Below are 19,386 nucleotides of genomic sequence, written 5' to 3'. Positions count from 1 at the left end.
GAGGCAATGTGAATTCAGAGGAAAACTGTATTGACTGGTAGTCAGAAGACTTAAGTTCTAATTTCAGGTCCTCACTAACTATGTGACCTAGGGCCATTTAACCTCCCAAGGTTTATTTTCTCACTTATGAAGAGGGGATTGATTATAAATCTTGCGCTTACTACTTTACTAGTTCATTTTATAGATCAAGTGATATGTTTTTGAAGGAACTTCGAACTGTAAAATACCACAAAATTGGGATTTTATTATTAGTTATTGTTAAATTTTATAACCAGGGGAAATAATACATTAGAATTATTTTAATATTTATGACCATAACAGCTTCTAATGGATATCAATAGGAAGGAGTATAAAAAGTAATGAAAAACATACCATTTATTTCCCAATACCTCTAATATTAGCATAAACCAATAATTTATAATTTTTAAAAATACCATGAAATTGGGAATTTTATTTTCATGACAATTATAGACTTTAGTTGGCCCAAAACGGCTAATTTTTTTCATCACAAACCATTTTAAAACCTAAATATTCAATTCTAGAAAATATTCTATTTTGTTCCAGTAGGCCTTTCTCCCAGGCCTTTCTGCCTCTTCTTCAAAGTTAAAGGACTTCTTCAAAGTTAAAGGCCCATTAGCAAAAATTTCTAAATTATAAAATTAAAACCACATTCTGAATTAAAACCACAAAGACTTATTTTAAAAAGCCTCCAAAATATCACAGTTGACTTTCAAAATTATAACCATTCATATTCTTTACCAGTTGAAACTCCCAAGCCTCAGAACTGTTTTAAATGAGTGCGCAAACAAATCTACCAAACAGAAATGTTGTAGGCTAGAAGAGGCTTATAAGTCATTTACTGCAACTCTATTTTTACAGATAAGTCAACAAATATAAAGGTTAAATAAGCTGCTCAAATTCACCTGGCTAGCCTGTGAGAGAGCTAGAACCTGAACCCAAGTGACCATAAGTCCATTCATCACCCAGCATTCACTGAGAGCCCACTTTGTACCAATGTGTTGGATGCTTAAAAATGTATGAAATAGGACAGTTAGGTGCTCATGACTCTATGCCATATCACCTCTTCCTATTGTAATTTCTGAAGTGTCCAATGATAGAGAATTGCTATTAAAAGAGAAATAATGGAATCAGACTTTAAAGCTTGAAAGAGACCCTAGATTCAACCTTCCACCAGTTTTGCAATCTTTTTTATAGTGCATAGTTATTCAACATTGGATTAATTACTACCACTGATAAAAGCTGATGAGGCATCTAGAGATGAAGCCCATTCCATAGGTCGGAAAAGCCTTCCTCCCTGGAACTCTTCTATTCACTCTTTCACAAGACAGCTTTTTAAATATTTGAAAGCAGATTTCATGTCTAACTACAAAATTAGGCTAAAGTTTTTAACAGCTATATCTCATAATTATTTCATATTAAGATTTTGGCTAATTCTGTCCCCTTCTGGATCCCCACCTTATCACCCCAACTCTGAAATCTTATCAGATAAACTGCCATCAAATTAAGTTCCCCTATCACATGCCTGTTTGTATTTATGCCTAAAAGCAGTTTATAACTCTTAATTTTGTTTTCAGCTCAATGTTCCAGATGATCGTTACTCTTGATTCTGTCATCTTTCTTGTATTGAGGGTAGAGACAAAGACAGAACTCTGTGGCCCTCCATTAAAGTCTTCTCAAGAAAGTTTCCGAGCCATTGACTTTGTTAATATTTTAATTAGTTACAAATCCACTTAATTTTTACTTTAATCAGTTAATTTTTCAATATCTTATCTGAAATCAAGTTATACTATATCTACACCATGCCCACAGCACTTGACAAACTAGTGTTCCTACCCATATCAAAAATGAAACCAGGGTAGTGCCAGCCTGTAGCTCACTTGGGAGAGTGTGGTGCTGACAACACCAAGTCAAGGGTTAAGATCCCCTTATTGGTCATCTTTAAAAAAAAAAAAAAAAAAACAGGGTTAACATGACTTTCTTTATTGCTTGCTTTTTAAATCTTCACAAACCATGTATCTGAAAAATCTGCTCTACGATTTTCCTGACAAGCAGCAACAAAACTGACTTCCTAATTTCTAAAATCCATTCCTTTTTGCTTTTTGAAAATCACAATGAATTCGCCTTTCTTTTGGTACTTATTCTGTGTGGTTTCTCAGAAATTTATCTGCAAGTTCCTTCAGCATTCCATGATTATTCTGCATAGAATTGTATATCTTAACTCACTTAAAGGGGTCAAGGGCTCCCTTTCTATGTTTTAAACTAAAAGGACAACCATTACAGTGTAAATCAGGTAATCTGTAATTAGAATAACATCATATGGGGGGCGGGGCTCCCCGTGGCTCACCCGGGAGCGTGTGATGCTGATAACACCAAGGCCAGGGATCGGATCCCATATAGGGATGGCTGGTTACTCAACGGGTGAGCATGGTGCTGACAATACCAAGTCAAGGGTTAAGATCCCCTTACTTGTCATCTTTTTAAAAAAAAAAAAAAAAGGATAACATCATATCATTCGAGGCCTTCTATCTGATCATAAGGTTTATGTCTTTGTAGTGGATTGAACTGTGTTCCCCCAAAACTCTCTGAAGCTTGAATTTTTATGTATTAGAAACTTAGACCCCACTGTGACTGTTAATAGGGTGGGAAATCCTATTACGGTAATTGAAAGGTAGAACCTTGAAGAGGTGATTGAATTGTAGGATCATGCAGTACTGAATGGATTAAAAATGGTGGTCAAGGGCATGGTTCTGAGGGCTTTAAAAGAAGAGGAGAGTCTGTCTCTCCTCTCTCTGCTTCCACCAGCTTGCAATGCAAGACCCCTGGGTCACTGTTGCCATCACCAGATGGACTTCGGACTTCCTAGCCTCAGATATTGTAAGCAATAAATTTCATTTTCTTTATAAATCATCCAGTTTTATAATACAATCTTATAACGAACATACAATCTTCAACAGAATAATCCTTTTAGCTCTTCCCTCTCCAGACAGTAACCTCACGATACATATTTACTTTCAGGTGTATATATTTCTGTACAGACATAAATGCTGTTATTTATAGTATAATTCTTCCCTAGAATAAAAATACACCCTTCAATTACCAATACTGAGTTTCACACCACATGGTTTTAAGTATGCCAACAGCTTAAGTAATTTACTTGCCAACCTATACACTGTAAGCTAATATATAACACTCAAGACCCCAAGTATTGTTGTTAATCAGAATTCTTATACTTTTCACCTAAAAGTAGTACACCATCTCTATTATACTACATTTTTCTCCACCCAAAATATCATTTCCACCATAGTACTTTTTACTAAGTTTCATCCATGCTTTTCTCCCTACCTCCCTGAAAAGTACTCAATACATTCTTCTGCTATCAACCTTAGGGTTTTTAAATCTAAGACCACAGTTAACAGAAAAGTAGGCTGTCACAGAACTAAGACTTCAAATCACATTAGGAATCAAAAACAAATGACAATGGGCAGATTCCCACACGTATTAATATCTCACTCCCCAAAGCAATCTGGTACAAAAGTGACACTTCATTTTAAATAAAAACCTGAAGAAACCTGCAAGAAAAAACTTGCAGTCTCAAACCTTATATTAAGTATTTTTACTATCTCAAAGAAAATATTTCAAAACGTAATTCCTCAAGCAGCTACATTCAGTCTATATGTTAATCATTAAGGCACCAAATCACAAAGATAAACAAAAACCATATGAGGAAACATGACACAAAACTATCATTATTTTTTAATGTGGTTTTAAATTTTTAGCTTTTCTTCACAGGAATACTATATAATAAGGAACTAAGAAAGATATTTATGATACATGAATGTAAAATTTGCTTTTCAGTATGACGGATATTATCTGCCAAAGTTTAATATTTTTAAAACTTCTTTATTATTAAAAGAAGTCACAGCTTTTGATGATAGTGATACGTCAACGTAGGTTCATCAATTTAACTAATGTACTGCTCTGATGGGGGATGTTGACAATGGGGGAGGTTATGCATGTGTGGGAGACGAGAGTAAAATGAGCTATCCCTGTACCCTCCCCTCAATTTTGCTGTGAATCTAATCCTGCTCTAAAAAAAGTCGTTAAAATAAAAAAGGTCACAGTACTTCCTTTATGACAATCCAAAACAAACAAAAAAAAACACACACGATACAGGAAACAGAATACCACTGATTCAATATAAGATCCACAGCAAGTAATTACAAATGCAAATATGTAGGTTTCTAAAATAACATACAAGTACTATTCAAGTTTAGCCAGTGTCATCATATATAAAATTGTTATAACTGAAAGCTCATCAGGAATGGTAAATATGGATAAGTGCCTCCCTGTGACTAGGTGTGCAACATATATATTCCTAAGCATAATATCTCAATCAACTTCTCACATCATCACAAGCTTTTTTACTTCTACCTGAGCAGGGAAAGGGAGGAAACTCCACATTTAAGAGAAAGTAAAATCACAACTATTATGTTTTATTTCATTTTTTGAGGCGAAATTTCTAGAGCAAGTGCTTACATCATTTATTCTATGTTATTTGTAACAGGAATATGTTTAAAATGACTCTTGAGTACTCCATGGTACTCAATTATAAAATATAAATACAGCCAGCCCTCCGTATCCACGTGTTCCACATCTGTGGATTCAACCAAAGATCAAAAATAGTTTAAAAAAAAAAAAAGTTCCAAAAAGCAAAACTTGAATTTGCCACACACTGAGTACTTACTACATTGAATCAATGCAAATAAAGTGATGCGTAAGCACTGTATTAGGTATTATAAGTAATCTAGAGATAATTTAAATTACCAGGAGGATGTGCGTATATTATACACAAACACAAGAAGTCTTGAAAAAGTTAATGGAGGGCCGAGCCCGTGGCGCACTCAGGAGAGTGCGGCGCTGGGGAGCGCGGCAACGCTCCCACCACGGGTTCGGATCCTATATAGGAATGGCTGGTGCACTCACTGACTGAGTGCTGGTCATGAAAAAGACAAAAAAAAAAAAAAAAAAGAAAAGAAAAAGTTAATGGAAAGATTTGCATTATCTTTTAATTCCACTTTTCCATGAACTTTTTGAAGTACCCTCTTACTAAACCATTTTATATAGGACTTGTGCATCCTCAGATTTTGGTATTGGTGGGGGAAGGGGGTGTCCTGGAACCAGTGCCCCATGGAGGAATGCTGAGGGTTAACTATTTCCCATGTTTCTCAATTAATTAACAGCATTTTTAGAAAGATTCTGAGCAAACATATAAACAAAATTTTGTTTTTGTAAACCTAAATTTGAATTAATAACAAGATTAAATTTGCAATAAAATTTCAGTTAACCAAGAATTTTTAATTCAAATAATTTAGAATGATCCATTATTTGTATTATGTTTGTTTCACATCTTTGTATCTATCACCAAAAACATGTAAAAGTAAACTAAATGAAAAACACTGAATAAACATCACAGACTGGCATAAACTTTATGATCCTCTTATTTTTAAAATCTCACCCTAAAATTCAATTATAATGACAATATAATGATAAAAGATTAACACGGAGAATTAAAAACTTGAACTCTGAGTCTGCAAATAATATGACTAAGAAGCCTGAATGTTTTTATTTTAATGCAGAGAAAGAGCAATGAGAAATGATTAGAAGTCACTTGTTCTAATAATTTTGATGGCTCAAAGAAATGGAAACACTTCTTTAAAACTTTTTCTTATTTTTAGGACTTTACCTCATAGGCTACAGAAAATGAAAACATTATCTATTACTGAAGTAAATTTTTTCTAATATGTACCAAAAGTTCAGTCAGAGCTGAGATACCTGAAATTCATAAACCGAACTCTTCTCTTAAAAAACAGACTAGCACTGATTTTTATTGTTTTATATTTTCAGCTTCTTAAATAAAATCTAAGCATTAAAATTTAAACATTAAAATAAATATAACTTGAATTTTTATATGTATACCCACTATCTACATCAAGTAACTACTGCAGAATCTCATCATGTGAAAACATAAAATGTACTAACAGGTATACAGATGCATCTGCATATGAAGTGCTGAAAAAATCATGGCTAGAAAGAATTTTAAAATGAATGCATTAGAGTATTAAATATTAAGATGAACATAAAGAACACTATAGTTACTACTAGTGTTTTACCCTTATTTTTTTCTCTTATTACTAATCAGTTTATTAATTAAATTCATCAAATTTATAAGTCAGTCACCTTCTCAAACTCCATCTAAAATAAGAAGCATTTAACAGAAAACTTAACAAGAATTAGTATTATAGTCCAATACCTAACACTCAAACATCTATGTCAATTAAATTTCAGTATCCTACATTTTAAAACTCAACATCCTGCACGTTTTATTTTCTGCAGCTGATCTACCAACTAAATAAATGTACATTATTCTCTCCCCGATGCCCCATAAAACCCAAAAAAACAAAACCCTTGACATCCTATTTGATATGAACCTTATAAACTCCATGTCTAAAAGCTACTAATGCAGAAATTCTTAAATTTCAAATAAGTGTGCACAATTTCTACCTCAAAAAATGCATGACTAAAATACACACATCTAATTTCATATATTATAAAATAAATTTTTTAGTTTTAACTAAAGAGTAATTAATATGTTTTAATCATTTTAAATAAATGCTAGAGATAAGGTAACTATTAAACTTATTCTAGATACTTTCCTCTTTGTGCTATTCTAGTTTTAAAATCTTCAATGAACATGCATTATTTTTATATTCCTTTTAAAAAGATTCTTTGTAAACCAGTATAGGTGGTTATACTTTGCAAATGAGAAATAAAATGAGATGTCAGAATAAGGGGGGATAATCTCCAACTCAGGTAGCTTCACTCTATAAATCATTATTCTAACACTATTACTGGATTCCACCATTCCTGGAAATGAGAGATATATAAGGGAATACCAATAAGAGATGAAAGAAGAATGTTGGTTACATCTCTAAGTTTATAGAAAACTTAGAAGAAAAGGAGCTGGAATCATGAGTAGTAAGATACCCAATACTAAGGATTTTTCCCTCCCTTCTATCCTTAACTGCAATGATTCTCATTTCAGAAAATGGAAGAATCAAATAATGAATGTACTTCTACAATTTTCCAGAGTCAACAGGCAACAAACATAGGAAGATGAGAGGGCTGGTCCTATACTCTCAGCAAAGTCTGTTCTACCCAGAACTGAAAATAAAATTCTACTTTAGCTGTCTGACTTATATATGTGTCTTAGTCATTTAAAAGCAAACAAAACAAAAAAAGACATGAAGTCGCTAATGAAGTTAGCTCTAAGACCACCTACCTCTCCGGGGTGCAATCTATCCCAGTTTTCATTAATGTATGTCATAAGCTCAAGTTCAGAATCAAAGTATTTCTTCTTGTGAATAACACTTAGGTTGTAAAGGCATAGGTGTGCTATATCTACCCTGGAATCCAAAAATAATCAAAATATATGACAACAATGTTTTTAGTTATTGTTAAGAAATCATAATTTCTTTATAAAACCAGTAATCAAAAATCCAATGTGAAGCATTTCGGTGGATAAAGGTCAATATTGTAAGTCATATTCACAATACAATAAATCACTACACATGAAAATAATTGGACAATATTGACTTAAATTTACTTATCCTGAACAGTAACTACAAACTAAAAGATACTTGAATTGCTTTAAAAAAAAAAAAGAAAGAAAAAGAAAAGAAAAGAAAAAAAAGATGACCGGTAAGGGTATCTTAACCCTTGATTTGGTGTTGTCAGCACCATGCTCTCCCAATTGAGCTAACCGGCCATCCCACATAGGGACCCGAACCCGTGGCCTTGGTGTTATCAGCACCACACTCTCCCAAGCAAGCCACGGGCTGGCCCTTGAATTGCTTCTTAAAATGCATTCAATGAGGATCTGACTGTAAGAAAAAATAACTTGCAATCAAGATTTTTTTGTTTTGGGGCAAGTTAGCTCAGTTGGTTAGAGTGCCACCTTTTAACACCAAGGTCAAGGGCTCAGATCCCCATACCAGCCAGCCACCAAAAACCAAAACAAACAAAAAAACACTTTTGTGTTCTCACTACTACATATAAGCTATAGAATATACCATATTTTATCAGACTTTATTTTATCTCATTCATGAGTTAAATATTATCTGTTAGGCAAAACACAACAAAGATATGCAAAAGACAACAAAAATTTGTAGGTAATTACTATATGCATTTTATTAGTAAATCTCCAAAATTCATCACACTTCCCACACACAAGAATTACTACACTGAAGCAGAAATTGGCATATTTGTTACACCTATCTCTCTTCTACCATACGCTATTCTGACGTCCCCTAAGAACTAGAAACATAAATATGAATTTTCAAGGTCTAAAAGATATCTAAAAGCTACATTTATGCCTTTCAACAATGAATAAAAGTGGATAATCCTTGGTGAAGATGATAGCAGGCTTGAGGATAAATAAAAGAAATAAAGCCAGGAATAAAGAAGAACAAATTTTTATTTAAGCCAAGTAAATGTAAAAAGAAAGTTTCATCTTGTAGGTTTAAGAGTACGGCTCTTTTTTTTTTTTTTTTTTTTTTTTCTTAACAGAAACGTCTATGCTTACCACTGTAATGGTAGACGTTTGAGGTATTCTGGTCCAGAACTGCAGACAGAGCAAATAAATGTATAAAACCTAAAGAAAAAAGGAAAAGTTTCACACTGAGTAATCAAGGGTATATATCAATTATTTAACAATTATAGTTAATATGCAACAAGTGAATATCCTCCAGTTGATACAAGTACTAATACTCAATTTGAGTTATGACACTGTCTGGGATTGAAGGAATTTCTTTTCCAATAGCAGCAAATAATGAAATAGTTCATCTGGAGCAAAGAAACAATTTCTTTAACCATTAGAGACTTTCCAAGTTCACATACAGATTCATATGCACCCATAATATACTAATGGCTTATGCATGCCAGGAATTGTGATGGCCACCCCCATATACATCATTTCACTGAATGATCAAAATAACCTGGCAAGATAAGTCCAAAAAAGGCAAACTGACCTTCCTAAGGTCAGAAAGATAGTAAGTGGCATAAGTGAAGATTTAAACCCGGGTTTTTGATGCCAAATTTAGTAGTCTATCTTTAATTTTTCTTAGAGCTCACTCTGCTATTCCATATTACCCTAATATAGAAAGCACATTAAATCTGCTTTTAGAAATTCTCTATATCTATGTTATAAATTATATCTGTAATAAGTCTTAGGGTCTTTTCCAATTTGATACCTTTGAGGTTCTATACAGGAAGGTACCAACCACTGAGAATAGTTTAGAACACTGTGAGTCAATAGAAACAAACATAATCACTAATAATACTTAAAACCTTTCTGGAATAATATCCAAAATCAAAAAAATTATGTGTATTTTAAGTACGTTATTCAATATTTTCCCTCAAAAGTGAGCATTTACAAATCGCTGTTAAAACCATTTTTAGAAATTTGAAATCACAAACATAACCACAATTAAAAAGCCAAAAAATTAGTCAAGTTCAAATGCCCTTCTCACCTGTCTCCAAATAGCATTGGCTTTTGAAGGCATTGCACACAAGCCTCATGAAACCACTGCTTACATTTGCAGCACTGTAGCATCTTTAAATACCAGCTAGAAGATTAAGAAAAACGTTAAGATTAAAATTACTTTTTGATAAGGTAAAAGATTCATTTTTAAAAAAGAACAAAATGGCATTATCCAGAATAGGTCTGATTAAAGTATAACATTTCTACTATACTTAGTGTTAAATTTTTTCTTTCCCAAAAAGGTTTGTAATAGTGACCATTTTTTCCCTCTTTTTTATTCATGGGAATTTATAAGTTCTTGAAAGATACAGCTAGTAGTCAACAGTGTCTGGCTCCTACACTAGTAAAGGAATCTCTCTCAAAGCACCAGCATGGGATTTTTTTTCACGTCAATTCTCTATACACCCTAGTAGTGGTCAAACTCAGAAGACTGACCATCTGCCCCAAATACAAAATGCTAGCTTTAGGTAGCTTTCAGATTATGAACATTCCATTTTATATCTTCACTGTGTTTTTATTATTCTTGTCCATTATAATGAAAAGGAAAGGAGCATACCAAATTAATAAATTTGGTTAACATAATTATAAATCTAATCTAAGACTCTACCAGGTATAAAGGCTTTGTCACAGGTTTGGTTCCATTTCAGCTTCCATGTCTACAGATCTGTTTCAGATAGCTGAAGATACTAAAACAATCGTCATTTTAAGGATATCCTGTTTTCAGTTAGTACATTGTTTTGATACAATTCATATCCTTATTTGAAAACAATAAAGCGTATTTCCAAATATCTTTTCTTTCAACAAGTGAGCCCACACTAACTGTAAGCCTACTTACATAGACAAAGCCAAGAAAACTGCTATTAAGTCAGGTCATTCATTCACCAAATGACTAGGGAATACTAACTACATTCCAGGTACTCTGCTAGGTGCTGAAGCTACTAGAGTGAGTAGCTATAACAGACACAGTTCTCATCTTGTGATGCTTAGAAGACAATGAATGATCTGGTTCATAGAATAATGTCTATGATGACTTCTACTTATTTTGAATAATGCTTTAAACTAAATGCTAGGATTAAATGAGTAAATGAGAAGGACCAATCTCTAGGTCTGTTCATTGTATCTCTCTTATAAATGATTTTAAAAAACAGAATGTTTCTTAGGTGTGCAGGTGACCAAAAACTGAAAAGGGTTGTAAAAATGTTCAACCATAAACAAAAATTCCGTAAGATCAGAGATGAGGTAGAATGAAGAACTAGGGCCGGCCCCGTGGCTCACTCGGGAGAGTGCAGCGCTGGGAGCACAGCAGCACGCCGAAGCCCCCGGTTCGGATCCTATATAGGGATGACCGGTGCGGGCAACACCAAGCCAAGGGTTACGATCCCCTTACCGGTCACAAAAAAAAAAAAAAAAAAAGAATGAAGAACTAAACATTCATTCATTTACATATTCATTTTCATCACTGAACACCTTATATGTCCTGCATTCTCTTATACTGCATCCCTGTCTTAGGAGAAGCACAGAGACTGATAAGGAAGAAAGATAAAAGAAACCATTAACTACAATTTAAATAGAGTTACATGTAAAGTTATTCACTAATGTTAAAAAAAAAATAATAATGTAGTACATGGTGCTCAATTTGGCCTAATATCAGCTTATACGAAAAAAAGAACTAAAATTGTTAGTACAAGCCCAACATGAGCCAAGAGAATATGATGAGACAACCAAAAAGAGGTAATATAATCTCTCTTTCCAACAATAGAAGTCTAATAATGTCCAGGACTCTAACAGCCCATTAACTCATTATATTCTGTCAGACTATTTCTGGAAACTGCATTTTATAATCATGATGCCATATATCAAGAGTAACTTTAAAAAACTGCACAGCAACAAAGACAGAGGTTTGAAATTGCATCATACTGAATGTTCGACGGCAATGGAGATTTTAATCTGGAAAAGAGAACATTATTGGTACGTGTGTTACGGATGTGGGAAATACAATTGCTGGCCTGATATAATTTAAGAGTTACCTCCTAAAAGAGATAAGATATATTTGTTTAATTACAAAAAGCAGAACTAGGACCAGTGATCAGAAGTTAAAGATAAATTTCTAAATACTCTTAGAATTCTGGTTCACTTATTTAGCAAACATTTAATGAAGATGAATAAAACTACAGCCTCTAATTGTGGATGTATAATTAACTGGAATGGTCAGCTTCAAATGGTTTCTTTTGATAACCCTGATAATAACTGTTTAGTGGCTATCAAATCATCTGGGAGCACTAAATAAGAAATAAAACACATGTACATACATGCAAGCACACACTTTCTACTAAAGTTCAAATATCCTGGTTAAAGTTTAAATATCGTGGTTATCAAGTCTCAGTTAGGGATATGACTCCCATTGCAGCTCTCTATAGTATCTGGATGGGATATTTTTTCAGTTAAAAACTTTTTGGTTGTTTCTTCTGAAAATTATCTACATGTACTCATAAGAAATGGAATACATAGAACAGTAAGGTGTACTCTCTAATCAGTTTGTGAAAGGTGTACACTCTGATCAGTTTGTAAAAAGGCCCACCTTGATTCCATTGTTTTATCAAAATCTGTCTCTTATTCTCCCATTCAAATAATAATGTTAAATGTATCTATTTCTAAATGGTCAATCACATTAAATATGACATCAAATGAAACTAAGTAAACTTCAGACCTTACACTGGGCTACTGCAATAAATGTTTTCCCTCTATAGTTTATTTTACGAGGTATACCAATATTTACAATTCATTTTAAATTTCTAGGATAACCAGACCTATAATGAGATCTTTTAAATATATGGATATGATAAAAAACTAGAAAACAATTTTTGTGTATAAAAATAATGGTAACCAAAGTTTTCTTTTCCCCTAGTTTTCTTTACTGATACTTTCGTGCATTTGCAATTCACTATTGCTCCCACACCAATCAATAAGAAAAACAGACAATGTAAGCAAATAAAAAGTACTTAAAAGGCATTAAATAACTGTATTTACTTACTCTCCAGGGCCTCCACAATAGCAGTAACACTGCTGGACATTGGTTTTATGACCTGCATCCCACTCAAGGTCTGCCACACTATAGGGTAATGTCTGCTTCATGACTTGCAATGCTTTGGCATTTGGTCCTTTCTTAAGTGCACCACCCCTCTACATTAAAACAAAAAAATAATTATTTGAAAGAGTGAAGGCTAAAATTTTAAACATAATTCTATAATTTAAAAATGCCTCTGACACTTCTGATGAAATTTCCATCCTAAATTTGTACCATATCCAACCTGTCTGATAAATAATAATCTCTATTTATTTTGCTGTCTTCTTTCAAATTATTGCCCCAATTCCAATGCCATTATCTTAAAGTAAGTGCAAGAATACTTGCAAGTCACTTAAGCATTAGTCAAACAATAACCAGCATCTTTCTACCCTGCATTGATTGCTCATTTCATGTCAAATAAACTTACAATGTACAAAATCATTACATTGATAGTGCCTTAATAATTCCATGTAATTCCAAGGGCTTTAGCCCAAAACACTTAAAAGATACCTTTGTTGTTGTTGCAAAAACACACTGTCGACAGAGCCATTTTTCATCTGAATCAATCACACTGGAATCAATATGAGGTGTGTGACACAACTGATGATATCCTTAATATCAAAAAAAGCATAAAGCAAATCCTATTTTATTAATAAATACTGCAACAAAATCTCAATAAGGCATTTTAGTATTATTGTTTCCTACATTAATATATTTATAATTGATTAATAAACTTAGGGTAATAGCTTCAAATTACCAATGTAAAGTATGTTTAGTCATTAATCTTCAACAGTCATTCAGTACATAAAAAAAATTTTCCATAAGATTAGAAGAAATCAGGGTTTACCTTGCCCACACTTATCACATATAACCATTTCATTGGGAGCTTCTGAATACTCTTCTTGGCATATTGTACAAACCATTTCCCCACTTCCAGTGGCTCCTGAAATATTTAAAATGCACATTAAAGAGTCATAAAGAATTCCAAAAGCAAAACTACTTCTATAACTCAGTGTGTAGCCCATATGGACATTTGTTAACTAGCTCGTAATGTTTCATAAGACAAAGTACTGTACTCAAAATGATATCTTTCTGTTCCCTATAACTTAAGACGCCTGGCTGTCTACATTCATAATTTAATCTGCTTTTTGGCAGAGAGCATAATTTAAATTGCTCTCAGACAGCGTCCCTTATTTCTCATTCTAATATTAGCACTCTCGGGGCGGGAGGGTGGGGGAGGTTTTGGAAACAATAGAGCTAATCTCCAGAACCCGCATCTACCCATATATATGCATTTAAAAAGGCAAAGAAGATATGTAAATGACCCCTTTCTCTCAGGATTCAGAACAATTCCTTTTATTTACTAATTTAAAGAGGCTGAACACCAGTTATTTTACCTCTGGCTTCTGAAATCTGAAAATACGGTACCCAATAATGTACTCTAACAAAATCCTATTGCAACAAAAGTTGGAGGTTCCACAGTTATTAATTATATTTTTTACCTGAACAAGTAAATCATTTCTTCCTTAAACATTTTTTATTCTAAAATAAAAATTATCACACAAAATTTAGAATACGATTTTATCACTCTAACACAACTATCATTTCCAAATTCTTTTCTTGCCTATTTCTTTTTTTTTTTTTTGGCAGCTGGCCAGCATGGGGATCTGAACCCATGACCTTGGGGTTATAAGGCTGCACTCTATCTAACCAACTGAGCTAACTGGCCAGCCCTTGCCTATCTCAATACAGTCAAAATCATAATGCACACACTTCATTCACATACCAGCAATAACAAAAATTTACAATTTTGTGTTATGGACCAAGCATTGTGTTAGGCTCTTAACATAATTATTTTACTTAATTCTTCAACTAACTTATTAGATAAAACATTCTATGTATAGAGAAGAATTGAGGCTCAGAGAGATAAAGCAACTAACCCAAGGACCCTCAGTTAAAAAGTTTCAAGGCTAGGATTCAAACCCAGATGTGCCAGAATCCATGTTCTCTCCAACATGAGATGCTTCCTTTCATCAATACTATGTAATAATTCTTCTACCAAAAGCATTTTTCAAACATCCAGTTTTCAAAATTATAACTTCTAATAGCTGCATAACATTCCATCTAGTGGAAAGAACCAAATTTACTTCATTGCTTCTCTATTCTTGGACATATAGGTTACCTTTTTTTTTTTTTTTTTTTTTTTTTGTATTTTTGCTGTCTGTTTTTTTCTCTTGTCCTCTCTCCTGGGCTTTGTTTGCCTTGTGGTACACATGGTAGGATGTGGCCTCCCACGGCTTCTGGATTTATGGCTCTAGTCATGAGAACAACTAGCCTGAGCCTGGGAACTCTCACTCTAAATTTGGAATTCTCTGGAAAGGGAGTGATAGCCCCAGACTTGGGTAAGTGCCCGATATAACTCCCATTACAACCATGTGAACTAGTGAGGAGGAAGGCAGTTCCTCAGAAAAGTGGGTGCTGATCCCACAAACAACATGTATTCACCTAAAGAAACAATCCTGAGGAAACTGAAAATTACCTTTATTTGTGATATCCAAGTATATCTTTTTTTACTATCAAGTTTATAAGAATTTTCCCATATAGCTTAGTGGTCTTCTACAGTCTCTCTTACTCCAAATCCAATTGACTAAAGAGTCTTGGCCATTTCATCTTAGAAATACCAAATTTTCTGTTGCTGTTAAAGCTACAGCAAATATTTTTCATCTAGCTTTTTAAATTTTGAATTATTTCTTATGAAAAAATTGCTAGAAGTGGGCCTGTTGCACAAATTAAAGAGTGTAAGCTTTTTTATGCATTTAATGCAAATACTAAATAACAACCAAAATAGAAATTTACACTGCCGTCAGCAATGCAGGAGTACGTCATTTCATAGAAACCAAAATAGCATTAGATGTTAAAATCAAAAACCTTTTTTAACTTATGTGATAGTCTTAACATGATATATATCTCCCTATCGTAATGCATATTTCTTTGACTATTAACATGATTATACATTTTTCCTTATTATGTAAACTTATCTTACTAGACAAATGAAATTACTCTAATTTATTAATTTATTTTGACACATATCTATTACTAGCAGGTTTCTTACAAGGAAAAAAACTACTAAAGCTACTCCCCACTGAAACGTGCCATAATGCAGATTCATTTGTTCATTTCTGTAGCAATTACAGGTTTCATATGTGCTACTTTCTGGGTGTTTAAAGAGTTAAATGGCCAAGGAGTGATCCTTTGTAATTCTAGGGACATTGTAAGGAACCAATGAGGGAAAAACCACCACAGACCACTAAACTGATATACTGGGTGAGGCACTTATTGGACAGGACACCTCACTTTCACAGTGTTTGGAAAATGGAATGGTTTGGTCAGGGCCCTTGCCTCGGATCCAGTTGGGTGTGGTTCAGCATTCTTTGTAAGCAAACTGTGTGTGTGGAGTTAGTGCACATGCACGCCAATGTATCTTTTTAGTATTATTGCTGATCTTGTGTTCTTGAGAGGGAGGGAAGAAGGGGGAGGGGGAGAGGGGGTGGAGGGGGAGGGGAGAGAGAGGGGGAGGGGAGAGAGATAGAGAGGAGAGAGAGAGAGGGAGAAGAAGAGAGAGAGGAGTTTGGTGAAGCAGGCAGGTAATGGCAATGCTTTACAACCTATGGCTCGAAGGACATTTGGGCCAGTTACCTAGCTCATAGACCTGCGTGTAAGGAGTCTGGTGACCCAGCTTGGCACATGAAGGGTTTGTGACCCAGTCTGTGAATGGGCTTAAGGGGTCTGGGAGCTCTAGCCCCAGCCCTAGCTCAAAAATCGGCCCAGTCGGCAGGACTACCAGCAGGTAAAAGACCCCGACAACTGCCATGGTCACCTAGCTTCACAACTGGCATCACGAACAGGATTAAGAGCTACACAAGTGGCGCTATGAGGATTCCAGGCCTTAGCCTAGCCAGACACACAACAACGGTATAACTCTATATACCACTGGTTTTCTTCTTTTCTGATACTTTTAAAAGAAAGGAAGAAGGGAGGGAAGAATGGAGAGGACAAAAAGACAGACAGACACAGACAGACCTATACTAAACCCACAGAACCTCCAAAAGACAGGAAAGCTGAAAACAACACATAGTTAATCCAAGGGGAACAGGAAGCAGTTAACATGTTTCAGTCCCACTATAAAGAGAATCATGTCTACAAATTAAGGAAAAGAAATAATTCTGTATGCAGGGTAATAAGATCTGCTCAGTATTACTGTTGGAGACCTCCTATCCCTTTAAATCTTATGATTCATGCTTTTTTCCACTGACTCAATTTCAGATTCAAACATAATTTTAGTCCTTTAAACTCAGTCCCAGAAACTGTAAAGAAAAACACTTTACTACAGTAACAGTTATTGTGTTCCCCACCTAAACCCTGAGTTCCAACAACAAAGATGGTAATCAGAACATCCCAAATCCTTTACCAAAACTTCTCTTATTCTTTAAGAAATATTAGGAGTGAAATCAAGAAACACAACACAGAAGTAACCTACTATAAAGAGCACTTGGATTTCAAATATAAAACCCAATCACTAAATACTTTAGAAAGGTATCCATGCTTTATGGAAAAAATTTGTCTCTCTTCTACAAGAGAAGACCTAAAACACAGGTTTTAATGAAAGCCCACTAACCCAGCAAAAGGAAAACCGAAAACCAAGGCTTTAATAAGTAGCTAAAAGACTCAGATTTTTAACAAAGATTCATACATTTTATAAATGAAGCTCTTTGACTGAGAGATATCTGGAAAAACATCTATATTTAGCAGACTCAAAGGGCACACAGCAACTATAGTGTAATAATGGAAATCATCACAAGAAACATACATAACCAATCCAAGGCACAACTGTATTCATTTTTACTTGCAACAAAGATAGCCTCATTTTCCTACCTAAACATAAAAAACCATACTTAAACAGTAAATTTAAACCATTCTTATTTGAGAATATTTCTAGTACTCTAAATCAGTTTGGTTTTCCTAATCTCTCAAATCATACAGGAAATAGTACGCTCTCTATAAATATATGCTGAGTTCCAGTCAAGATGGCAGAATAGACAGTCCCCAGCATCACTCTCTCACACAAATCAACCAATTTACAACTATAAAAATGTAACAACGGCCAAGCTGGGGCCGCTGGAACACAGGGGAAGAGGAGGAGAGACCTAAGGAGTTCATGAAGGCAGGAGAAGCCACAATGAGAGAAAGAAAAAGCTGCTTGGAGCATTTCGTGCCATGGCCACTGTAAGGCTGGAACTGCTGAGCACATGGAGCAGGAGCCAGCAGAAGCCACAACTGTGCCCTTCGGCTGGAGTTGCTTGGAGGCAGCAGGGAAGAAGAGGGCCTTCGTGGCCCCCAGGACAGCAAGGCCACTAATAGGGTTCCCGTGGACCCATGCAGGAACGAGGAGCCAGAACAGCTGAAAAAGGGGAGCCATTCAGAGGCCAGTGAGTCATCGCAAGGGACTGGCGCAGGGCATATCCCATGGGAAGTGTTTGGAGCACGGGTGGTGGGGAAGACAGGCCCACCAGGAGAACAGTGGGACACAGCATGGACAGCCGATCTGCCTCCCACTCAGCACAGGACCACTCAGAAGAGACTGGTCGTGAATGCAGAATTGCATGGGATGCAGTTTGATGAAAAGATTCAGGCCCAGATCAGAGTTTCTACACAACCCAGGTGCACCTGGTCTGTGGACAACCAAAGTACATATAAGGTCAACCATTAAACCCTGAGCTGCACAAAAAGTCTTCCCTAGGGAAACAGCAGCAAAGCAGCAATTTAGCTCAACCACACAGCTCAAGTACTGGTCTCCACAGGAACTTCCCCCGTTTTAGAAGTAAGCAAAGGACAAAAAATTAGTTCTGGCCCAGGCACACCACCAGCACCTTGGGGCCCACCAGCGGACCTGAGGTATGGAGCCAGGGACCAGACACCCCTGCCCACAACCAGGCACACCACCAGCACCAAGGAGCATGCCAAAAACATCACCTCCATGTGGGTGGTCCACCACAGCCACCAAGCCTGCCGTGAAAGTGGCTAGATGACACAGCCACCACACAGATGGTCCGCCAACCACTGGAGTGCACTGACACAAAGAGAGTCACTAGCAGAGACCAAAGAAAAGAATAGGATGTCTCTCTACACAAAGCCCATTCCAGAGTGACAGAAGAAGCATCTGCTCTATGATAATATTGGGAGACCTGAACACACCTCTCAGCATTGGACAGATCATCTAGGCAACAAATCAACAGAATAACCATTACTCTTTCAGAGGGAGAGAAGAAAACTAGGGTTATCAGTGGTGGGAGGGGCGAGGGAGAAGGGAATAGGGAGAGATTGGACAAGGGGCATAAAGAATAAGTACAATTTGTAACAATATACATACTAGTAATATTGATTTGATCAACATATGTCAGCACTGAATCCCAAAAACATGTATAAATCAATTATGATTCAATAAAAATAAATAAATATTTGCTTTCTGCACTGCTTTGTACTAATATAGGCAAATAACAGTTAAACTGAATCCCAAACTGTTACTAATATTAATGGTTAAAAATTGTTCCTCAAAGTACAAGGGTCCTGAGAATAGTTCATAGGTGTGAATCAGTGATGTATCTGTCCTCTAGTCTACCTCTACCCTAAGAGAGTATTCTTGTTC

At 35.2% G+C, this 19,386-nt stretch overlaps 1 protein-coding gene across 1 annotated transcript in view; it reads right to left on the bottom strand.

Moving 5' to 3' along the window:
• The window catches only part of MTF2 (metal response element binding transcription factor 2), a 54,239-nt gene that overhangs the window by 9,647 nt on the left and 25,206 nt on the right, over positions 1 to 19,386 (bottom strand). The window contains exons 4-9 of the mRNA XM_063104649.1: positions 13,531 to 13,626; positions 13,194 to 13,294; positions 12,651 to 12,799; positions 9,609 to 9,704; positions 8,663 to 8,731; positions 7,361 to 7,484 (exon numbers count right to left, since the gene is read on the bottom strand). Of these exons, the coding sequence (XP_062960719.1) occupies positions 7,361 to 7,484; positions 8,663 to 8,731; positions 9,609 to 9,704; positions 12,651 to 12,799; positions 13,194 to 13,294; positions 13,531 to 13,626 (635 nt within the window). The remainder of the gene's footprint in view (positions 1 to 7,360; positions 7,485 to 8,662; positions 8,732 to 9,608; positions 9,705 to 12,650; positions 12,800 to 13,193; positions 13,295 to 13,530; positions 13,627 to 19,386) is intronic.

Source organism: Cynocephalus volans, chromosome 8 (genome assembly GCF_027409185.1).
Source record: "Cynocephalus volans isolate mCynVol1 chromosome 8, mCynVol1.pri, whole genome shotgun sequence".
Classification (NCBI taxonomy): Eukaryota; Metazoa; Chordata; class Mammalia; order Dermoptera; family Cynocephalidae; genus Cynocephalus; species Cynocephalus volans.
The sequence above is the reverse complement of the archived record's forward strand: the minus strand, read 5'-3'. Positions and strand labels throughout refer to the sequence as shown.